The sequence below is a fragment of the Garra rufa genome, chromosome 5 (genome assembly GCF_049309525.1).
Source record: "Garra rufa chromosome 5, GarRuf1.0, whole genome shotgun sequence".
In the NCBI taxonomy this organism is placed as follows: domain Eukaryota; kingdom Metazoa; phylum Chordata; class Actinopteri; order Cypriniformes; family Cyprinidae; genus Garra; species Garra rufa.
Window position 1 is genome coordinate 15,944,732 of NC_133365.1, and position 25,790 is coordinate 15,970,521.

Sequence of the window (25,790 nt, forward strand, 5' to 3'; positions counted from 1 at the left end):
TACTAATTATATTTTCGAATACTATTTAGGACAGATAGTATGCGAATTGGAACGCTGCACATATGATTGCTTTGTGTGATGACTAGACTGATTTTAGAGTAATTATTCAAAGATAATCGCCCAGGGGAGTTTTTCCTGCAATATCATAAGCAGTGGCGTTTAATGGTTTAACTTAATAAAAAAATGGCGCGATTTAGGTTTAACGCCATTGGTTCTGGCGTGTCACGTGACATATCGTGACATATAGTGACATATCGACCAGTGGTGGACAGTAACGAAGTACTTCATTACTTCGTTACTGTACTTAAGTAAATTTTTCAAGTATCTCACATTCCCCGCTGCTGTAACGCTTTATTAAAATGCCAAGCATTTAGCCCTATGTGACGTCTGTTTTTATATCGTTTATTAACGGTGTCAGTTTTTTTGTTGTTTGGATCAACTAGCCGAGGAGACAGATATGAATGTTTATTCATAACCATACTAAAAATGAGTGAATATTGTTAGCTGATGCTAACTGTCTAGCTAAGAAGCTTGCTGGTGCTAAGTTGAGGTAATTTGCAGATATGAAGTCCAAATGTTTATAGGGGAGAGTGGGGTGAGTTGTGCCAGTTTTTACTCAAAGTGACTTTATAGTGAAGCCATGACAGTAATCCCTCCAATTTAAGCATGTACATACATTTCAGGATGTTGTGCATCCCTGGGAACAATAACATTGGATCTGAAATAAACTGCTTCAGAATTATAGCTTTCAGAAAAAAAGTGGTCTCGTGGCACAACTTGCCCCCGGTGCGGGGTAAGTTCCCCCCTGGCACAAATCACCCCACTCTCCCCTAATCAACCACATCTGAGGAGAGAAAGAAAGGATGTGATGTTCAGAACATGGTAACTACAGTAATTATCAAAGTCAGAAGTGATGCCCTTTTACACCACAGACAATGAAAATATAATTATACTTTCCTTTAAATGTTCTTCCTAACTTCAGGCCTTACTCTCATATCATTTATAACTGCGACGTTCTGCAAAACAACAAGCTTTAAAACACTTTTTTCTTACTGAAAATGAGATGGTCAAATCAGTTTTCTCTCAGGTACATCGCAATGTAAGCTTCACAGTGAACATTACTACATCACTCTCGTCAACGTAGTCCATATCAACAACAAAAATCTATCTTGACTCCATATAGGCTAGTGGTTATTTTGGGAAAATCCAACGCATTTTGAACAGTGAGATTCTAAAAAATATATGCTAATATAAAATTTAATTAAGTAGCGTATATAAAATTGCAAAATAAATCTATCGGTACTTTTTTACTTAAGTACACAAAAAATGTAGTACTTTTGTACTTTCACTCGAGTAAAATTGAAAAAGGAGTACTTTTACTTTTACTGGAGTAATATTTAATTCTACGTATCTGTTCTTTTACTCAAGTGCTTGATTTGTGTACTTCGTCCACCACTGATCACGACGTAATGCGTTTACGACGCAACAGGAAATTATGAATGAAAAATTACTTATATTTTGCTCATTAGATGCTTTATCATATATTCATCCACCCAGGCAATTAGGAATATTTGACTGAGGAAAAAAAATGGCAGGAAAAGGTAGAGGAATAGCAGCATTCTCCTTCAACATAGAGGCCCTCGGTCTCTCCAGAGGGTCCATGCCTGAAACCCAGAGAGGGCCAACTCCACTCTTCCCAGTGAGCTGTTTTCTTCATATTATTCTATTTTCCTTCTCTGTACCTAAAATCTGCTAGATAGTCATTATCCAGAAAGCCCTGACTTCTTTCTTCAGTTTTAGAGAAATGCATTACACCACCTAGGACATAATTCTGTGCTCTTTTTCAGCAAATTGAATATAAGCCAGGGCCTTTGAAAGCTGGAGAGGATGAGGACTATATGAGAGCTTTGAAACAAGAGATGAGAGGACGAATGAAAGACCTCCCATTTAACATAAAACCCCATGCAGGAAAGGGAGGTGAGTGGTAGCCTTATTTAATTTTGGTAACATATAATACCTATTGCTTCCTACTAGGATTTCTGAGATAATCATATTGTAAAAGTAGATGACTGTGAGTAAGAGCACTGAGGGCAATGTTGTGCTTTAACACCGGCCTTAAGACATTATATCTATTTAACTTTATGTTTAAGTGAAATAGTATAACTGATTAGGGATGTAGTTTAAGCTTGAAAAGAGTTGCTATTGTTTTTAATTGATTATTTTATAATTGTTGTTTTTTATTTATGTTACAGTGTTAATTAAAGTAAAAAATGTTTTAAAGTGTTTGCCAATGTGCTCATCAGTATAATTCACAGATGTGGAGAGATACAAGGAAAAATACGCAAAAGAAATTAAAAGAATTGAAGATGAAAACTGGACACCAGGTATTATAGGAATCGCGTATGATGAGTACCATTTAAATTGGCTGATTTCATACAAATATGTGACCCTGGACCACAAAACCAGTCTTAAGTCGCTGGGGTATATTTGTAGCAATAGCCAAAAATACATTGTATGGGTCAAAATTATTGATTTTTCTTTTATGTCAAAAATCATTAGGAAATTAAGTAAAGATCATGTTACATTAAGATTTTTTGTAAAATTCCTACTGTAAACCTATCAAAATGTAATTTTTGATTAGTAATATGCATTGCTAAGAACTTAATTTGGACAACTTTAAACGTGATTTTCTCAGTATTTTGATTTTTTTGGACCCTCAGATTCCAGATTTTCAAATAGATGTATCTCGGCCAAATATTGTCCTATCCTAACAAACTATACATCAATAGAAAGCTTATTTATTGAGCTTTCATATGGTGTATATATCTCAGTTTTGTAAAATTTAACCTTATGACTGGTTTTGTGGTCCATGGTCACATATATAAAAAAACATAAACCTTTTTTGTAGACTGGAACCGAGTTCCAAAGGAGCTGAAGCCACAAAAGAAGATAATTAGGAAGAAACGAGGTAATTTCATAAAATGCTGAATAACTCTTTAAACAAACCGCCTTTTTAAATAACCTGGGAATAATTGTAATATTTACAGATACTAAGAAAAATGCAAAGATCTCAAGTACGGAAAAGGAGGAATTGCTGAACAAACTTGATGTGAGTTTACGTTTTAGGTCATCGCATACTAAACTTGTTAAATTGTCTGCATTACACGTGTATTTGACAGATATATTTTTGGATTGTACCATTGTCTCACTTTTGCTTCTTTTTCAGGCTCTTGAGAAGAAGGGAGATGTCAAATCAGATGAGGAGGATGAAGCAAAGGGAGAGAAGAAAGAAAATAATGAGGAAGGGGAGGAAGAAGAACTTGAAGAAGCATATGATGAAGAAGAGATTGAAGAGGTAAAAGCTTTTTCTAATAGCAATATATAATTCTTCATCAACGGCTTCTGTAGCATGAAGTACATTTCCACAGAAGTTAAAATGTTTCATTTAAACTTAGTCACACTAGTATTTTCACCAGCTAAAAATGACTTTAAGTCAGTTATTTCTGTTTTGGTGTAGTGTGTTAGTGGGAAATATCAGTTTACATTTCCAGATATTAATTTTGCCATTAATTGAAATCATCCAGTGAGAGTTTTGTTTGCACAAAGAGTCTGACAACAGTTAGTGCTCCACACATGAAAGACAAAACAAACTGAGACAAACTAAATCCAGAAGAACTGTGGCAATGTCTCCAAGATCAGCCAAGAGACCTATTTGCAAAGCTACCTGAAAAACAATGCATAAGTGCACCTATTAGAGATGCGCGAATGGGCTCAAACATCACCCGCATCCGCAGCTTCAAATAAATTATCCAACCCGCACCTGATTGCATGTTATACTTTTTATTTTTATTTTTTCATTCTTAGTTTTGCATGATGATATGAGGAATGGATGGTTCATTTTAACATGGTTCAGATTGATTCGTCTGATCTGCACATCGCTGTGCACTCAAATACGTTTAATGAACCTTTGAAGGAATGGTCCTTTGTGGAACCAAAAATGGTTCTTCTATGGCATCACTGTGAAAAACCTTTTAAAGCACCTTTATTTTTAAGAGTGTAGGGCAAAAGCTGCATAAAATACAAAGGATGGTCACACCAAATGGTGATTTAATATAGTTAACATAAATTAATTGATAAATAAAATCTCTTTATAATGACATTATTTTTGAAAGCATCCTCATTTTACAACATTTTTACACAAGTATCTAAAACTTTTAACACTACTGTAGCTTTGCAGGTTTTTTCATGTCATTCCAGACAGACAGGATGACGATGAGATCAGATCTCTGTGAGCACTGGCTGTTTTCAGACTCCTTGTGCACGCAAAAATCACACTGGATTATTACAATTAATGGCAAAATGAATGTTTGGAAATGCTGCTTAAAATACCAGTGTTCTAATAATTTTGGCCACCACTGTACTTAAATAGTGTATGCTTAAGCATGAGATTGGTGTCATAGTATCAAATAGTACCAAATATGCTTGTGCAAAGCTATAAACTGCTTTTCAAATTGCTATTACATTTGTATTTTTTTCCTCTTTTGCTTGTCTTTCAGTTTGTAAAAACAGTTCTAAAAAATCTTTAATCCATGGCACTATATTTTCTTATTTATTTCCTAATATTTGTATCTGATGCACCTCCTATTCAGGTGTGTTAGTGGTGTTTATTTATTCTTCTGTGGTATTCATTTACCAACATAACATAGATGCTTTTAACATGCCTTATGGCATTTCTGTCACGCCATCAGTCAAGTATACACCCAAGTACCTGCTCGCATATATATGTGTATCTGTGGTTTTCAGTTACTGGGAAAACTATTTTAGTGCAACTGTTTTGGCAACACAGAGTATTTTAGAACATGACATGTCTTAATTATCAATAACAAATGTACTTGGAATTCCAGAGCACTAAAAGCACTGAATGCATGATCAGATTGTTTTTTTTTTCTCTATAGGAAAATGACTACATAGCAAGCTACTTTGAAGACGGTGATGACTTCGGGGGAGGAAGTGATGACAATATGGATGAAGCCACTTATTAGCAAAAAAAGGCACTTAACATTTGAAAAAAAATCTATCATGCAAAAGAATTAAAGTGTGTAAATATGCATGTATTATACAAAAGCACTCAATTTTAGTTCATACATGTCTTCAAAGAGCACAGTGTTTCATACAGTTGAGGTCAAAAGTTTACATACACCTTGCAGTATCTGCAAAATGTTCATTATTTTACCAAAATAAGAGGGATCAAACAAAATGCATGTTTTTTTTTTTTTTAGTACTGACTTGAATAAGATATTTTCCATAAAATATTGTTTCATGTAGTCCACAAGAGAAAAACAGCTGATCCACAGCTGTTTTTTTTTTGTTTAGTTGTTCATGAGTCTCTTGTTTGTCCTGAACAGTTAAAATGCCTGCTGTTCTTCAGAAAGTTCCTTGGTTTTTCAGCATTTTTGTGTATTTGAAAGCTTTTCCAACAATGACTGCATGATTTTGAGATCCATCTTTTCACATTGAGGACAACTGAGGGACTCGTATGCAACTATTACTGAAGGTCTAATGCTCACTGATGCTACATAAGGAAACACAGTGCATTAAAAGCAGGGGGTGTAAACTTTTGAACAGAATGGAGAGGTGTACATTTTCTTCATATTTTTTTCATTAGTACTGCCCTTCAGAGGCTACAGAAGCTAGTTAAATGTTTCCCAGAAATTTAAGTTTACACAGATCTTTAAATTTCAGTGAGTGTTTGAACTTTCTGTAATAGTTGCGTATGAGTCCCTCAGTTGTCCTCAGTGTAAAAAAGAGCAGCAAGCATTTTAACTATTCTGAACAAACAAGGGACTCATGAACAACTACTAGTATTAAGAATCAAGCGTTTGTAAACTTTTGAACAGGGTCATTTTTTATAAATTCAACTATTTTCTCTTGTGGACTATTAATATGCAAATGTCTTTTATGTGAAATATCTTATTCAGATCAGTACTAAATAAAAAATAACATGCATTTTGTATGATCCCTTTTATTTTGGTAAAATAACATTTTGCAGATTCTGCAAGGTGTACATAAACTTTTGAACTCAACTGTATAAAGATTGTCTAAACTAGTTTAATTTAACTATTACATCATTTAAATATTAAAAGACTAAAAATAATTAGGAGATTCAGATACTAAAATATAATTCCTTTATTTTCAGCCTGCATCTACAGTCTACAGGATGAAGGCACATACTGTTCAAATGCCAATCACTGTACGCCATGTTTCATAGAAATCCTTACATCTCTGCTACTTAAATGGAATTGAACATATTTGAGAATCTTACAAATCATCCCTGTGCTCTTGCTAGAAGAAAAAACAGGAAGCCATTATGGTTCCATTAGGTTTTGTTTTTCTTTTTACAAGCAATGTTTAAAAATTAAAACCAGCAACCTTATTACCACCAGTTGCAATACTGAATCCGGATTCTACAATTGCTAAAATAAATTACCGTGTTTATTTCCCTGACGACCAGACAGTGGCAGCAAATATCTTAAACAATATATATATCAGCTGTTTGCCATTGATGCAAACTACAAGCTTAATAGAGGTACAGAGATATACACTGGCTCATGAGTGACACACACACAACAAAACCAGCAATCAACTGTGCAAAATGCATCAAGGAAAAATGCTGACAGGATTGGAATCATGTCTTGATTACTCCATCCTCTCACGTTTCAGTTAATCATTTTTAAAATGTGGTTCCGCTTATACCTTCCATTAATGCCTCCGAATTAATTCCCTGGTGATTTAAGTGCCCCTTTATGCGTTCTCTTCGTGATTCGCAAAATGTTGCTGTTTAGCAGCAGCCTGTAGGTGAGAGTCTTGGTGAGAGGCAGCACTAGGTGGTGGTAACCCAAACTTAGGAACAGCTGGCTGTGTTGGTCCAGGCCTGATAGAGTCAATGGTTGTGTGATGGCTAACATCTGCTTTCATCAAAACTTCATAGTACAACAGATAAAAAACAGGTGTAATAATGCCCACGACCAACATGATGGCAACTGCGGTCCACCATCTCATTCCCCAGTCAGCACCATAGTATGGGTCTTTCTTGTGGACTGGTCTGCGCTCAGAATCTCCCAAAAGCGGCTGCTCCAGTGAGGACACAACCTCGCTCAGGCTGCTCCTGGAAGGGGCAGATGACTTGACAAGAAGTTGAATGTCCTTGTCCTTCTCCTGAAGGAAGCACTCCACACTGTCTACAGATGAGGAAGAGGATGAAGAGTCCAAGGAAGCTCCAGAAACGGGGATCTCCGAGATTCTGCGAGTGCCGCCGGGTGAGCTGCTTTTATGGGGAGCAGTGTTGTGAGTTTCTGTGAATGAGCTGAACTTTCTCACAGGGATCCTTATAGACCGCAGCGCAAAGAAGTCCTGTTCAGTTACAAGATTGTTGGCCCGCTTTATGTCTGCAACCTGAAATGAGACGAATGAAGATCAGAACAAGAATAAAATCAATACATTAAGTTCAAGCCCTGACAACAACCTTACATACAACAGATGTACTTGGGCAGCTATAGACCAATTCAGTGTTTGCAAACAGTGATGATTTTTTTTTTTGGTGGGTGGAGCCTATCTGGTGGCAGAAAATTACAGTTTTCAAGTAGTGGTCTATGGAAGCCACGGAATAAAAGAATGAACAACAATAAAGTTTGACTTTATATTTCATAATTCTAACTTTAATTCTCGCAACTTTTTCCCTCAGCTCAGAATCATGAGTTCATTGCCCACGTTTGTTTTTTTCCCCCCCTCAGAATTGACAAACTTGCTAGTGTGGAATTAATTTGAGTTATTAAGTCTGAACTCCTTTTTTTGAAGGAGATATAAGTGTCAGAAGTGTGAGATAAAATAGGTACATGTTATATAAAGTAGTATAGGTTTAAGCAGTATTTTACACTGTAACTGTAATACAATATGTCCCCTATGAACTGCATATGTGAATATTACAAACTAATTGTTTACGTCAAATTTATGCTTTGAAAGAAGGGTAAACATAATAGGTTTCATCCATAGACTGTTCGTTTAAACATCTGCTTTAGCTTCAAATGGCGTCCGTGACGACAGTATTCTATAAAAATTGTTAAAGGCATAACAAAACATTTTTTTTCTCTCATTCCATGGATTTTGCCTGTTTCCCTCCACTTGTTACCAGTGTTTTTCTGCTACCACAATGCACACACAGCTGCCGGTGACGTAACTGTGACGTCTACTCCAAGTTGGTCTATTTGGGGGCAGGACTGCTTTGGGTTTTTACATGTCAATAAATCTAAGAATCATGGAGTACTGGGAAAATACAGAGGTAGATGTGTCCAAAACAAGATCCGGAAGAACTTCTTATTATGATGTGTAATATGAAGCAGAAATTTGTTTACAGCAGCAATGCAACATCATAACTGATGTTAATGTAGAATTTAACTTGTGGGTCGTCACAGGTAAGTCTACAAAGAATATTTTACATCAGCTTTTAAACACATAGTTCACCCAGAAATGAAAATTGTCATTAATTAATAAACCTGTAAGACCTTTGTTGATCTTCAGAACACAATATTTTTGATAAAATCCAAGAGCTTTCTGACCCTACATACACAGCAAGAGCCCTACCATGTTCTAGGCCAAGAAAGTTAGTACGGACATCGACTAAATAATCAATGTGACATCAGTGGTTCAATGGTTATGAAGCTACGAGAATACTTTTTGTGTGCAAAAAAAAAAAAAAGACTTCAACCATTTTTCTTGATATTTGTGGTACCTTTCTGGGCCTTGAAAGTGGTAGGACCCTTGCTGTCTATGAAGGGTCAGAAAGCTGTCAGATTTCATCAAAAATACCTTAATTTGCGTTCTGAAGATGAACGAAGGTCTTACGGGTTTGGAACGACATGAGGATGAGTAATTAATGATAGAATTTTCAACTATCCCTTTAGCGTGGCTCATTAAATCAGAATTTAGAGTGGAAGCTATCCATTGTATAATATTTTTGTTTTGAGACTTATTGTCACATCATGGTAACATGATAGTCATTATAAAACTTTAGTGTATAGTTCACAATAAGACTTATGCATTTAGACTACATATAGGGTGAGTTTTCATTTAATACGGACTGTGGTGAAAATCAAGTTTTTTAATATACTTAATGACAAACCAAATACAAACTCATCAGTAAACCACCAAGGCCAAGTATAACAAACAAGTGGCAGACACAATGAAAATAAGAGATGAATCGTGCAGTGTACAGCTTCACTTATTATAACAGAACTTTGTAAGATCACAATGAACTATATCAGGGGTCCCCAAACTTTTTTCTGAGCGGACTACATCATTTTCTTTTCTTTAATGGGGGGCCGGGTCGGTTTATAAAATAAAATTCCATGGCCCGGCTGACTACTACTATTATTATTATTTTATTATGATTTTACCTGTATTTATTATACCTTTTAATGATAGAATAGTTTATTATTTTTTATGTACCAGACAGACAAATGATCTTTTCTTTTCAAAAGATATACAGGTGCTTCTCAGTAAAAAGAATGTCATGAAAAAGTTCATTTATTTTAGTAATTCAACTAAAATTGTGAAACTTGTCTATTAAATAAATTGAATTCACACAGAGTGAAGTAGTTTAAGTCTTTGGTTCTTTTAATTGTGATGATTTGGCTCATATTTAACAGAAACCCACTAATTCAGTTTCTCAACATAATATAATGACATGCCAATCAGCTAATCAACTCAAAACAACTGCAAAGTTTTCCTGAACCGTCAAAATGGTCTCTCAGTTTGGTTCACTAAGCTACACAATTATGGGGAAGACTGCTGATCTGACAGTTGTCCAGAAGACACAAACATTGATTGCCAAAGAAGCTGGCTGTTCACAGAGTGCTGCATCCAAGCATGTTAACAGTAAGTTGAGTTGAAGAAAAAAAAGTGTGGAAGAAAAAGATGCACACCAACCGAGAAAAACTTTGGGTAACTGGGAGATAGGGCTGCAACTAACGACTATTTTAATAGTCGACTAGTCACCGACTATTGAAACGATTAGTCGACTAATCGGATAATTATTCAATTTTTCTCAAATTTAGCATGAGATTGCTTTAATTATGTGGAAAATTATAGTAAACACAAGAAAGAAGGGGGTACTTCAATAAAAAATGCATATTTTGCTGCTGATAGGCCAATTCATACTAAAAGTAAATAAAAATGCCCTGTCTAAAACCAATTAGGCACAGTGCTCGGTCAGTACAGACATAAATGCATAAATTAAGAAACTCTATAATTTTTTTAATGGACAGGCACATTTTTATAAGAAAAAATAAATTAAAATCAAGTAAACATTTTCTTCCTGTAAACCATCAGCAGCAATAAAACAGTAAACAAAAATGTATATCCAAAACAAAACGTATTGGCTTCCATGTTATTTAAATCTTACCGAGGCCAGCCAAACTCCCTTTCATTCAACTGTCCGACGTGCTTTCGCTTTAAATGTTCGTGCATCACAGAGGTGCTGCCGTGATGCGCAAGGACTGCTTTACAAACCATGCAGGTAATATTTTAATTCGCCGTAGCAGGCTAAAATGCTCCCAAACTTTACTCCTGTTTCATACATACTCAGTCTGCAGTGCGTCTACAGTCCGTGTGCGTTACGTATGCGGTGCAGAAGAAGCACCGACTCGTTTTGCTTTCACACAGAACGCGTTTGCAGTCCGTACATTGTGAACGTTCTAATCCGTTAACATGGGTGTGGAAAAAAAAAACGCACTGCAGACGGAGTATGTGTGAAACGGGCGTGTTTTGGTACGCGCAGCTGCTGCGTTGGACGCCGCCATTTCTGTATGTTATCGCTCAGCATAGAAGCTGCGTATGTGCGACTCTCGGCAGAAAGATGCCTCTCACTCGGTTGTCTGGCGACAACATCGACAATGAAATTCATTGTCGACTATTTCTATTATCGATTTTTGTCGACAACGTCGACGAATCGTTGCAGCCCTACTGGGAGATGAGTGAAGTTTTGCTTTTGCACTTGTCCCACAGCAGTGCTAGTTTCACCTCAAATGCTATTGAGTCATTTTGATTTTTCTAGTTGGCTCGCGCATCACCTGTTCAATTGCAATGACACATTATGTTGAATGTACCATTCTGTTAGTGAATTTAACAAATAATTATACCTAGTATGTTACTAACTAAGGGAAATTTTTGTTTGAAAGCCAACCTTTATTATCAAATACCGACATGATATAAGTAAAACATATTTAAAATTACATTTTCAAAATATGTCTCTGGCATTGTTCAGAGGGCCGGTCCAAATGCGGGGGCGGGCCGCATTCGGCCCCGGGGCCTTAGTTTGGGGACCCCTGAACTATATAAATGACAGCACAACTGTGATTATTAGGGAGTGCCTTTTTTGCACTTCTAGGCTACAATTTAAATACATTTACTCACGGATTAATTCTGAAAACAGCAATGGATTGCATAGCAGTAGCCATTAATCCAAGATTGCCACTGCCACTATGCAGTGTTCACAGCATTTACTTCTGCCAACTAAGGGAAAGTGGAGCAGGTTCAAGCTGGTGTAAATAAGCAGAGGCAGGAAATAATTTGCATATTCATAGACCCACCTATACCCAGTGAGGTAAGGGTGTAGAGTTACAGTTTTGAGACATGAATAAATTGCTTTCATGGGGAAAAGCATTTTAGTATGTCATTTTTAAGGAAGAAAATGTGTGACTGCAGGGGGACCTCAACATTTTAGTAGAGGTCGACCGATATTGGTTTTTACCGATACCGATAGCTAGGTTGGACCACACTGGCCGATACCGATTAATTAACCGATAGTTTTTGAAAATGGATATTGAAGGGCAACTAAAATAGTGCTCTACGATTTAAAAAAATAAATACTAAACCATACTTTGTAAATGAATAAAAATATTAATATTAATTATAAATTGATCATTAAAGTTATTTCATAGTTCATTAATGTTAACAAAATGAACTTCGAAATTTAACAATATATCAGTAAATGTTGAAATTAACACTTCAACAAGGAACAACACTTCTATTCTACAGCTTTCATCAATCTTAGTTGATGTTACAAATGGGCTCATTGTAAAGGGGTGGGAATCTTTAAATTTTAACATTTTTTTATTATATAAGCAGGCTACTTTTTAAAACAATTACTTATTTAAAATTAGTGTTCTTTAAGTGTCGGCAAGTTTACAGAAATAGTTATTGTTTTTTTCTTTTTCGTTTGATTATTACTGATGAGATCAGACAGTGGCTGCTTTAACAGGCTGCATTCAAACGAATGCAGATCTATTTCGATGTATCAGATATTTTGTCCTGCTCTGAAAACATAACTGACTGTGTGTACATCAGTTTCGTATAAAAGTATTTGAAAATCCAAGTGCATTTAACCGCATCTGCAATCAAGCTTTTTAGGACGAACAAACACAAAGAGCAATTGAAAGTCTGTCAGTGCATCTACTGCATTACAAACGGCAGAAATGAAGGCACATGTAAAGTCAAAAACTGCGATTGATAGCTCACACGGTCAAACAATACACACTTATTAGCTCACTGTGGAAATTCTGTGCAATGAAGCCAGCCGCGTTTCTGGCGCGCACGCGTGCCATATGCGGGAAAAACACACGCTCATTGAAGAGAGGATTGAGATGCGTCTGAGAATCTATTTTTCACCCACCCTTAATGAAACCGAACAAAAGTGCAGCGCTGTGTTGCGCGGACAACTTGCAGGTATCACACACACACAGGACGCGTTGTATAGTTCAAGCATAAATCTAAAACAGTTTATTTAATCACCAAACGGGCAAATGTTTACTTCAAGAATGATCAAAAAGCGGCAAAGGTTAGTTTAAACATGAAACGGAAAGAGAAAGTGCGATCTATATTGCAGCCATTTCAGAAACAATTTCTTTTCTGTTTTACATTTATGTTTAAATATGATTTGTTTTTGTTTTGTTTCAGTTTAATATGTTAATTACGAAAGAAGTTTGTGTAATTTGTAAATGTCATAAAGGACGTGGTATGAATTGGACGGCAATACGCCAAGAGAATTGGAGAGGGTCAGACACAATTTTTGACCACTTCGTACGTTTTTATTTGTGGAAAATCCCTTCTTTAACGAATTTCGTTTTGTATTATTTTTATCTTAATTTTTAATAGATATTTTTGTTGATCAGTTATTAAAATCAAATAGGAACAGGAAAATGGCATTGTGAAATAAAGTGCGTAACAAGATGCAAACTCACCATGCTTCAACAGCCTGAAGAAAAGGCTAAAACATAAATTATAGCTCTATATTAAGCATACAGACTTAATTAGAGCTACAGAAATACAAATAGTTTGCTTAAATGCACAATACTTAATTTTCCAGCCCAGGGTCAAGTCTTTATGAACGATGTAGGACAGATGTGTAATGTAAAACTAAGGCGCGCTGTGACTGATTTTGTCGGCTGAATGAACACAGTTTGCTTTCTCATGTCTTTAAATCTGCAACTTTGCTGGCTAAAAATATGAACAGCTGGATATAAATCAATACAAATATATGGTAACAATCCTGGCATTAAACATTGGTCTGGGGCTTAACCTCTCATACTCTATGACAGCAGAGCGTGAGCCGCTTCAGCAAAGAATGCAACCCGGAAAAACCATCGGCAAGGATTTTTGCCGATAACCGATAGTTCGGCCAATCAACTATCGGTGCCGATTAATCGGCAAAACCGATACATCGGTCGACCTCTACATTTTAGATAGTACTTCTATATACAAACATAAAGTTACACTACCAGTCAAAAGTTTTTGAACAGTACGATTTTTAATGTTTTGTGTAAAAAGTCTCTTCTGCTCACCAAGCCTGCATTTATTTGATCCAACGTACACCAAAAAATTAACAATTTTGAAATATTTATACTATTTAAATGAACTGTTTTCTATATGAATATATTTTTAAATGTACTTTTTTACTGTGATTTCAAAGCTGAATTTTTAGCATCATTAACTCCAGTCACATGTTCCTTCAGAATCATTCTAATATTCTGATTTGCTGCTCAAAAAACATTTATTATTATGTGTATATGTTGAAAACAGCCGAGTAGAATTGTTTCCGGGGTTTTTTTTATTAATAGAAAGTTCAGAAGAATATAAAATGCCTTTTATCATCACTTTATCAATTTAAAGCATCCTTGCTAAATAAAATTTCTATAAATTACACCGACTCCAAGCTTTCTAATGGTATAGTGTATAATGTTACAAAAGCTTTTTATTTCAGATAAATGCATATCTTTGGTGAGCAGATAAGACTTAAAATCTTACAGTTTAAAAACATTTGACTGGTAGTGTATACAATATTCTTTATATTCACATAAGGTTTTGGTCATACTAGTCATATTTCTATAAACATACTGAAACCAAAAGCAAGAGTACAAAGGGGAACTCTGACTTACTGTACAGAAATATTGCAGAGAAATACTGATCAGCGTATCTCCGTCTTTTATGTCCCTTATCAAATAGACGATATCATCCTTGCGATCTGTAGATGTGCTCCTGCGAAGCCTTTCCCTGCCTCTGGAACGCAGCTCAAAGGCCTCTCCGTCCTCCTCTGAGTAGTCAGTCTCTGAGTTGTTTCCATAAGCGGACATGTAAGCACCTGTGGGTGGCTGTACTGTGGTTGCAAACTGGAAACCATTGTGCTGGTTCCTTCCAGTCATTTTTCACTGTGAAAAGAACAAAAGGCAGGTGAATTAAGTTTTTGAGTAGTACAATCTACTCTATGTTTGTTGGTTCTGAGCTCACTGGATTATTTTTTCGATGTCAGAATAAAAGAACCCACAGTTCCTGTGTGAAAAAATGGATATCTTAGTAGCCTACTGTACAGACTGCAGTGTACACCAGCTAACACTGCTGATAAGACCAAATTCAACCTTGGCCGACGTTGACAGAAGCTATTTTAGGATTTCCACTAACTAATTTGTGTTGAAACACCAAACAATATTAACTAGTTTTTCGTGTGAACTGCATTGCTTAAATCGCCTGGCACACGTAGGTAAATTACCGTTAGCGCTAACTAGCAGCTACACATGCATTAGCATGTAAACAACTTCACAAGATTTATATACAAGTTGTATATTCAAAAAACGAACAAAGACATCTGTCCAAAGAGCTTTTAAGCACATGAAGTAAACGCTAAACTGGTATGTTTATTGAATAAAACCACTTAATAAGGTTTTTAAACGTAAAAGCTAAGTAGCTCAGTTAGCATGCTATTTTAGACATGAATTACGCAAAACTACAATATCTAATCTGGAAACAAAACCAAATAGTCTCTTCGAATGCAGAATAATACCGCAATTTCTGTAAACATATCACGGTGTGATTAAACAATCCGTAATATCTCGAAATCCTCTTTGGCAAACAGGGTCAATGGTCTCATGCTACTGATGCTAACCAAACTTTCTATCAACAAACGGTGATTTGTTATCCAGCTCGATTTCAGCTAATAAACACGCGTTCATTAATCTTCTGTGTATCAGTTTGTTGCGGTTTACCTGAGAAACGAGTGGGGTCCGCTTGACTTTAGTGATTATGGCATTCTCTAGTTTCCGCTATGTGCCTCATTACTCCAGCTGCTGGATTACTGGAGACAGAGAAGAAGCCACGTCAACACAGAGACAGCGTGAGCACGCACTGACATCATCGACATCGCTCTGTGTTTCCCTTACATCATCAATAGTTTCTGGTAGTTGTATAAAGATGATGATCATTATTATTAGTAGTACGTTTGCTGCCATATAACAAGAGCTATTATAGTTTTAAGCTCCTAATAATTGACTGTAATTGCACTAGTAAGTGCACTAGTTTTTTGTGCACATTCTAGTACAAAAATAAGCACAGTTGTATTATGCTTTTTTACAATTATTATTTATTATGAGGTTCAGACTTAAGGTTATTGTTATATTGAAATGATTTTCACTGTGGAATATATAAAAATGACCCAAAAGTTCAAAAGTTTACATACACTTGATTCTTAATACTGTTTTGTTACCTGAATTATCCATAGCTGTTTTTTAGTGATAGCTGTTCACGAGTCCCTTGTTTGTCCTGAACAGTTAAACGGCCTACTTTTCTTCAGAAAAATCCTTTTTTTTTTTTTTTTTAGCATTTTTGTGTATTTGAAAGCTTTTCCAACAATGACTGTATGATTTTGAGATGCGTTGTTTTCACACCGAGAACAACTGAGGGACTCAGTTGCAACTATATGCAACTATTACAGAAGGTTCAATAGCTCACTGATGCTCCACAAGGAAAAATGGTCCATTAAGAGTCAGAATGAAGATGTGTCCTTTTATCTTATTTTGCATAAATATCTTTTCATGTAGTACTTCCCCTTTAGAAGCTACAGAAGATACTTACATGTATCCCAGAAGACAAAATAAGTTACCCTAATCTTCAAATTCAAGAAGTTTTCACCCTCCTATGAGTCCCTCAGTTGTCCTCAGTGTGAAAAGATGGGTCTCAAAATCATACAGTCATTGTTGGAAAGGGGTCAAATACACAAAAAATGCTAAACTGCTAACAAAAAGAATTTGAAAAAAAAAAGAGAAAGAAACAAGGGACTCATGACTATCACTAAAAAACAAACAAACAAACAAAAACAGCTGTGGATTGTTTAGATAACAACACACTATTAAGAATCAAGTGTATGTAAACTTTTGAACGGGGTCATTTTTATCAATTATTAGTTTTATAAACTATTATTTTCTCTTGTGGACTATATGTCAACGTCTTTTATGTAAAATATTTTATTCAGGTTAGTACTACATAAAAATAACATGCATTTTGTATGATCCCTCTTATTCTGGTAAAATCATTAACATTAACGTTAAGTGTTCGACCTCAGCTGTATGGGAACATGCCTATGTCTAGTAGTGATTTTAGTTTTTGTATATACAATATGCATAATAAATACTATAAATAAGTTTACAAATTTATATATAACGTAAAGTAAAATAATAAGTTGTGATAAATAAAGCGCTTATTAACAGATGCCACTTACCTGTCCTCAAATCTGAGTGGCTTCATTACAACAGTGCTGGAGAAAGAATGCAGCCTTGTTGTATGTCTTTACTAATATTAAGCTATTACACTACCAGTCAACAGTTTTTTGACAGTAAGATTTTGAATGTTTTTAAAGAAGTCTTTTCTGCTCACCAAGGTTGAATTTATTTGATCCAAAGTACAGCAAAAACAGTAAAATTTTGAAATGTTTTTACTATTTAAAATAATTTTTCGATTTGAATACATTTTAAAATGTGATTTTTTTTCTGTGATCAAACCTCAGTTTTCAGCATCATTACTCCAGTCTTCAAATCCTACAGAAATCATTCTAATATTCTGATTTGCATTTTTTTTAATTATTAATATTATTATCAATATTTTAAAACAGTTAATTATTAATAATTAATAGAACAATCCAGAAACTAATACTATTATTTAGCAAGGATGCTTTAAATTGATCAAAAAATTTAGATAAAGACATTTGTAATGTTACAAAAGATTTCTATTTCAGATAAATGCTGTTCTTCTGAACTTTCTATTCATCAAATAATCCTAAAAAAACATACTCAGCTGTTTTCAACATAATTTAAAGTAGCTTGTTGAGTGTCTTACCTGAGAGGCCAATTGCCGCTGTCCAGAATCAAGTGGTTTGTCTTCATCTGGCATCTCATCTGAGACCTGTCCACTATGGGTGACCCTACAAGTACCTGCTGTGAAGTACCAGTGGTGTAGCTCTCAGCATCACTGATCCACACAAGCCCTCACAGCACGTCAAGCTGCAAACCATGTGAGGGACCCTAACCTAACTGTTCAAAAGCAACTGCATGCCAACCAACCACTCAGAACACCCTGACAACAATCCAGCAGTGCTCTAAAAACAATCAGAAGAGTCCAGCATTGAAACACGCAAACAACTGATCAGAAACCTCTGCAAATGCATGTTAACATACAGGAAACAACAAAACATCATAATAACCATGTAGCAATGGACTACAGTATATAGTATATACAGTATTTACGTACGTACTATAGGTCCCACTGTGATGACACAGTGTCTGGGCTTCCTTCTCTGGGGTTCCTCAGGAAGGGGCTCTTCACTGATGTCCACATGCACCTGAGGAGCGAAGCTTCTTCTGTTGGTTGTAGAGAAGCTCTCAGTTATGAGCACACGTCCATCAGGATGCTCTGTCTCCACCAGTGCAGGACAGTTGAGGGTCTCCCACAGGCGCTGCTTTATCTTGAGTCCCAGCTCAAGGCTGTAAGGATGGTGTAGCCCTCTGTGCGTCTTCATCATGTGCTACACAGAGCTGTAAATGCTCTGGTAGGCCTGCACACTGTCGCCGTGGATGGAGACGGGCTCCTCCTGCTGACACAGAGGTGATGGACTAACATCCACTAAAGAGACTGAGGCTGCTGTACGAATGTTGGGAAGGACAGCAGCATTCTTCAGGTGACGCTTGGCCAAACTGTTGGGTCTTCAAGCTTTGGCAGAAATGCAGCTGTAAGTGAGATCCAACCTGCTTATAGCTGCCAGCCTCAAAAGCTCACAAGGCTCTTGAGTGGAAGAGATGCCATCCACCCAGAACCCCCTGGTTCTTCTCGGGTGACGCTGCTCCATGCTAATGATTGAAGAAACACTGAATTAGACAGCATGTATGATCAGGCTTCAAAGCTTCAGGGACAGTTTGTTGATTTCAAATATAAACTCAAGCTGCTTTACTGACATGAAATGTTGACGTTCAATTAAATGTAACAACACTTGATATCAGCAGCAAGTCATCTGTGTGTTAAGCCCATCACTTATTAGAAACAGCTTGGAACTGCTTCATGTTTGAGGTTCATGCATTAATTGGTGTGATTAATGACTCTTTTAAGTGAATAAATAATTTTGATATTTTCTGTATTTCTTTTTCGAAGAGAACGGTCCCCTAGTCACGTGACTATCCCGCCATGTTTAGGACATTCAGGGAGGCAAAGAAATACCAGTAGCTGACAAAGTTTTCTCTGTGTGGTATCCCTGTTTATGTTAAATCTTTGTCTATGCGTTTTATATTCTACATTAATTTGCCCCGCAAACAATTGGTGGAAAAGTCACGTGATTGAAAATTGCACTTTTCTGGGTGGTAACGGAAGTGCTGGTTGTTGAAAATTTAATGGAAACTTGCTTGCTGTCAAGGTAAGTTTTTCTGAAATCAAAAATGAAAATACTCCTGTGATTTCTAAGTGTTACAGGTGAGGGCATACTTGTCAAATCTAAGTTATGCGCTGGAAAAAACATTTAGCAGCACACGCAATCAAAGCACGTGACAGGACAACTCACCTCAAACTACTTTTTATGAAGCATTCTTTTGTTTTGATCAGCTTAGCGTCCTGCTTTTTCCCCATGGCAGCTCAGTTTATATATAAGAAAAACGAATCTTCTCAAAATTACGAGTTAACTCAACCACTTTCTCCTAAAAAAATATCCACGAAGCGCTTGAAACACCAGACGCTACCAACACCTGCTGGTCAACATGGTGTAAGTGCAACAAAAACGCATAAAAAATACTTGGAAACCACATGGAAAATGTAATTAAATGCAATCTACAAATCAAATAAGATCGATTAACCAGTCCTTTTAATGTTTATTATTATACAAATATGTAAGTACAAATATCCACATTATAATGCCGACTATATTCCAAATTGAGTCGAAAAAGCAAATAGACACTAGTTTATGAGTTTACTGAGCTCGCCCTCTTGGTGGCGAACTCTTGAAACGTTTCGAAAGGACGTTTCGCGACAAAAGGAAGCTAAAACGTTTACTATCACGTGACTTTGGTAGTTCGATACACGCTCCGAATCACTGATTCAAAACAAATGATTCACAGAGGCTTTGAAGATTCACTAAGCAGTGTTTCAGAAGTGACCACCACTAGGTTACTCTCTTTTCGCTGCTTTTTTTAACGCGTTTTTGACCAATGAACAAATAAAACTGCTTTGATGCAGTGCTTTTAATAGTTAAGTACATTAAAGAGTAAGTACTTATGTTTTTTTCTGAAGTGAAAAGGAGTACTTGTCATTTTACTGGAGTGATATTTCATTAACTTAATCTTTAACTCAAGTACTTGATGGATGCATTTTGACCACCACTGGATATCAGCCATCACTGTCTGCCAAGTGTTAAAATCATGTGCTTTTCTCTTTATGGTCAAACACAGACAGCATATTAGCCAGTAAGATACTCAGTTTGGTCAGTTAGTGATTTTGCTTGTTCTAAAAACTCCAGTCTATTCATATAAGTGTCTTTCTTTGTCCATCTAGATGCCTGCTCGCTCCAGTCACTCTGTGGCAGCCACATCATTGATGACAGGTCAAGTCATGCTCTGCACTCTGCTGTTAGATGTTTTCATCACTAAAGGGGGTTCATGATTACTACACACATAGAAAGGCATCATCTTTTAAATGATTTGACCACCTGTTCATTTGACAGTCTGATTATATCTGATTAAGTGATAGGTCACAATCCTGAAAATGTTGTTCATAATTGAGTGTTGAATTCAGTTTGTGAGTCAAAAGCAGATGACTCTTTAAACCTACAGGACATCAAACTCAGTCTTGAAGAGCATCCAAAATGATATCTTGCCTTGTGGAAACCTTTGGGCTGTGCATGATGCTTAAATTGATAGTTCACCCAAAAATGAATTCGTCTTTGGAACACAAATTAGGATATTTTTTTATTAAATCCGAGAGCACTCTGACCCTCTATAGACAGCATGGGTCCTAGCACATTCAAGGCTGAGAAAGGTACCAAGAACTTGACACAAAAGTAAATGTGACATCAGTGGTCCAGTCGTAATTTTATGAAGCTACAAGAATACTATGAGAAAAAATAATTTAAATAAATCATTTATTAAAAAAAAAAAACTAAAATAACAACATTATAAAAATATCTTCATTTGTGTTCTGAAGACGAACAAAGTGTTACGGGTTTGGAATGGCATGACTGGTGAGTAACTAATGAAAGAATTTTTATTTAGTCCAGTTGCGGGAGCAGTAGCTGCAGTTCAGAGATGTTTCACTCCAGTAATTCTGGAATGTGTGGTGGTGAGGCAGTGGTCAGGATCCTTTCCCTCTCATTCTTGAGATTCATCAAGATGTTTCTCCTTTGAAGGTACTCGCATGCAGTACAATAAGAGATGCACAAATACTACCCGTATTATGCCATCCCCAATGTCTCCCTGGTCTTTCCTTAAGAAGGAGCTAAATGTATTTCGACATGAGCCGAAGCATGTAAAGAGTTAGAATTCAGCACTTTCAAATGGTTAATCAACAGATAGTACTAGTTTTTATGTTTAACATACATTCAGATTATAAATAAACGCATAAATAAACACACTACAGAGGGCTCCGTTTTATTATGCTCTGGTTAATGCTTTTCAAATTGCTGTGATTGTATTGACCTGTTAAATATAAAATTGTTTGTCAAAGTTGTACTTGTAGTCCACTGTATGAACTACAAGTATATGTCACAGTTTACTTTATTTTACTATCCTGACTTACATAAATGAGCTATAGTGTCCTGCACCCAAATATCAAAAATTATATCTGGTGTTTGAATAATTATTGGTTTTACTGTATTTTTATATTTCCCATCTCTTTGTGTAGAGCACATGCACAATAAGCACTGCCAATTTAAAGGCAGTAAACCAAGTCAAATTCATGTATAATGTAATATAAAATAATATCATTTGGAAAGAATTAAGTGTTTATTGACAAATACCACTTACCTCTCTTCTCAAATTTGATTTTCTGAGCACTTTTGCAACCATTCTAAAGAAATACACGGTGTTGCTATACAACTTTATTAATATTAAACTATTATGTGTTTCCTAGTTCTGTTTAAATGGTTTCTTTCATTGATTGATTGATAAATATAAAACCCATTTGGTGAAGTTATGTGATGGTGTTGTATATCTTGTAAAGTTTATTAACCTTTAGTCTAATTAGTTTTCATCTTTTCCCCAGTAGCTTATTCTTACCTGAGGCGCTTGTCTTCTATCACTATATCAAAAGGCTGATCTGTTGCTGTGGTTTGTCTTCGTCTGGCATCTCAGCTGAGACTTGTCCACTATGGGTGACCCTACCAGTACTTGTTAAGTACCAGTGGCGTAGCTCTCAGCATCACTGATGCACACAAGCCCTCACAGCACGTCAAGCTGCAAAACATGTAAGGGACCCTAACCTAACCGTTCAAAAGCAACCGCATGCCAACCAACAACTCAGAACACCCTGACAACAATCCAGCAGTGCTCTAAAAACAATCAGAAGAGACCAGCAACAGCATCAAAACACGCAAACAACTGATCAGAAACCTTGGCAAATGCATGTCAACACACAGGAAACCCAAAACATCCATCAATGCACTGATAATCAGCAAAAACTTGAAAACAACCACATAGCAATGTGCTAAAAACTACAGTATATACAGTATTTACATACGTACTGTAGTTCTCACTGTGATGACACAGTGTCTGGGCTTCTTTCTTTGGGGTTCCTCAGGAAGGGGCTCTTCACTGATGTCCACATGCACCCGAGGAGCAAAGCTTCTTCTGTTGGTTGTAGAGAAGCTCTTGGTTATGAGCACACGTCCATCAGGCTGCTCTGTCTCCACCAGTGCAGGACGGTTGAGGGTCTCCCACAGACACTGCTTTCTGTGGAGTCCCAGCTCAAGGCTGTAGGGACGGTGTCGACCACTGCGCGTCTTCATCATGTGCTCCACAGAGCTGTAAATGCTCTGGTAGGCCTGCACACTGTCGCCGTGGATGGAGACGGGCTCCTCCTGCTGACACAGAGGTGATAGACACACATCTCCTGAGGAGACTAGAGCTGCTGTACGAATGTTGGGAAGGACAGCAGCATTATTTAGGTGACGCTTGGCCGAACTGTTGGGTCTTCGAGCTTTGGCAGAAATGCAGCTGTAAGTGTGATCCAACCTGCTTACAGCTGCCAGCCTTACAAGCTCACAAGGCTCTTGAGTGGAAGAGATGCCATCCACCCAGAATCCCCTCAGGTGTGTAGGAAGAGCCCTGGTTCTTCTCAGGTGATGCTGCTCCATGCTGATGATTGAAAGCTTGTTTAAAGCTTGTAGCACGTATTATCAGGCAAAACTTCAAGGTCAGTTTGTTGATTTCAAAAGTCAACTAAGGGGCCGTTCACATGTCGCGCCTAAAAACGCGTGGAAAACGCTAGGTGCGCCGCTTTCTTCCTTATCAACAAAGCGCTCGGGCGCTTGCGCTCCGGAAGCGTCTGCCGTTTCTAAGCAACCATGAGCTGCGCTCTTGCTCCAAGCCTATGCGTCTCCATTTATTAGCGTCAAAATAATGGGGGCTTGACAAATCATAAAGTTCAGGAAATCCCTGGACCACAATGATGAGCTGCTCCTCCATGTTTCTGCTGAGGTTTCAATGTAACAGAAAAACGTGAGGAAGCTGATTGGTTAGTTCATGTCACATGACCTGCGGTGCGCTTGCGACATTCTGAAAAGTTGAGACCGCGTCGCTTCCAATATGCGCGCGCAAGCCGCGCGTCTCCATTTGAAATAACGAACTTGCGCGCGCAAAAGACGCTTCATGTGAACGGCCCCTTAAGCTGCTTTACTGATATGGAATGTTGAGGTTCATTTAAATGTGAACAACACTTGATATAAGTAAATTAGAGCAGCTTAAGGTCAATGTTATATGTACAATATGCAGCTCTATTACCATTGTCATATTATATATATGTATATGTATGTGTGTGCTGTGGTATCTGGCACTAAGATGTTAGCAGCAGATCCTATAAGTCCTATAAGTTACTAGGTAGGGCCTCCAACGGATCGGACTTGTTCGTTCAGCACATCCCACAGATGCTCAATTGGATTGAGGTCTGGGCAATTTGTCAACACCTCAAACTCGTGCTCCTCAAACCATTCCTCAACCATTTTGCTTTGTGGCAGGGCACATTATCCTGCTGAAAGAGGCCACAGCCAGCAGGGAATACCATTTCCATAAAAGGGTGTACATGGTCCGCAACAATGCTTAGATAGGTAGAAAACGTCATTCATCAGACCAGGCCACATTCTTCCATTGCTTCGTTGTCCAGTTCTGATGCTCACATGCCCACTGTTGGCACTTTCGGTGGTGCAACAAACTGTGATGCACTGTATATTCTGACAACTTTCCGTTGGAACCAGAATTAACTTCTTGAGCAATTTGAGCTACAGTAAGCTCATCTGTTGGATTGGACCACACAGGCCAGCCTTGGTTCCCCACGTGCATCAGTGAGCCTTGGCCGGTCATGACCCTGGCGTTGGTTCACCACTGTTCCTTCCTTGGACCACTTTTGATAGATACTACACCCACTGCAGACCGGGAGCACACCACAAGAGCTGCAGTTTTGGAGATGGTCTGACCCAGTCGTCTAGCCATCACAAAATTTGGCCTTTCTCAAACTCGCTCAAATCCTTATGCTTGCCCATATTCCTGCTTCTAAAACATTAACTTTGAGGACAACATGTTCATTTGCTGCCTAATATATATATCCCACTCACTAACAGGTGCCGTGATGAATAGATAACCAGTGTTATTCACTTACTACTAGCTGTGGATCATCCAGGTAACAACATAGTATTAAGAATCAAGTGTATGTAAACTTTTGAACAGGGTAATTTTTTTATCAAATCAACTATTATTTTCTGTTGTGGACTGGTGGAATAATTAACGTTTTGCAGATACTTGACCACAACTGTATATACAACAAGGATGTAAGGTCTATGTCCTAACTGCTCTATGTTTTTGGTTTATGTATTAATTAGTTTGTTGAATGACTCTTTTAGGTGAGTAAATCATTATTGCACTGACTCTTCTTTTCCTTCTGAGGCACACAACTGCTTTGGTGGCTTTCCTGCCCCTAAAGACTGACTATGGCTCAAGTGTCTGTGCAGCCTGTGAAGGATCTTTTCATTGGTGTGAATCGATGTGAATAACAGAGGAAGGCTATAACACTGTTATCTACTAGAGGAAGCCACGGGTAAGAAATGATTTTAAGTCTCATAATTTATGTCATAACTGGCACAAATGAAAAACTACAAACACACTCTTCTGAGTTTAAAACGACTTAGGTTGTGCTCTGTGATGCCTACCATTTTTTATATAATGATGATATACTTCAAGCTACTTTAATTTCTTTATCATGGAATTGTAAGAGACTTCTTGCATGTACATTTGAACCCTTTCCAACAATGACTGTATGATTTTGAGATCCATCTTTTCACACTGAGAACAAATGAGGGACTCATATGCAACTATCACTGAAGGTTCAAATGCTCACTGATGCTTCAGAAGAAAACATGATGCATTAAGAGCCAGAGGGTGTACATTTTTGAACAGAATGAGGATGTGTACATTTTTCCTATTTTCCTTTAATATCATTTTTTTTAATTTAGTACTGCCCTCCAGAAGCTACAGAAGATACTTACATGTTACATGTTTTCAGAAAATTTACCCTAATCTTTAAATTAAAAAAAGTTTACACCCCCCAGTGGTTTCTTCTGAAGCATCAATGAGCATTTGAAAATTCTGTAATAGTTGTATATGAGTCTCTCAGTTGTCCTCTGTGTTTAAAGATGGATCTCAAAATCATAGTCATTGTTGGAAAGGGTTCAAATACACAAA

At 37.0% G+C, this 25,790-nt stretch overlaps 2 protein-coding genes across 2 annotated transcripts; one reads left to right on the forward strand and one right to left on the reverse strand.

The window, feature by feature from the left end:
* Positions 1-1,588: 1,588 nt before the first annotated feature.
* On the forward strand, positions 1,589-5,042 carry polr3g (polymerase (RNA) III (DNA directed) polypeptide G). The gene is made up of 7 exons (XM_073839328.1): positions 1,589-1,699; positions 1,848-1,977; positions 2,316-2,384; positions 2,909-2,968; positions 3,048-3,109; positions 3,227-3,355; positions 4,956-5,042. Exons 1-7 carry the CDS (start codon positions 1,589-1,591, stop codon positions 5,040-5,042), a joined length of 648 nt encoding a protein of 215 aa, XP_073695429.1.
* A 1,126-nt stretch (positions 5,043-6,168) lies between these two features.
* lysmd3 (LysM, putative peptidoglycan-binding, domain containing 3) lies at positions 6,169-15,696 on the reverse strand. Its single transcript, XM_073841086.1, has 3 exons — positions 15,588-15,696; positions 14,487-14,756; positions 6,169-7,452 (listed from the first exon to the last, which is right to left on the reverse strand). The coding sequence occupies exons 2-3, from the start codon at positions 14,748-14,750 to the stop codon at positions 6,802-6,804; spliced, it is 915 nt and encodes a 304-aa protein (XP_073697187.1). The 5' UTR covers positions 14,751-14,756; positions 15,588-15,696; the 3' UTR covers positions 6,169-6,801.
* Between the last annotated feature and the right edge of the window lie 10,094 nt (positions 15,697-25,790).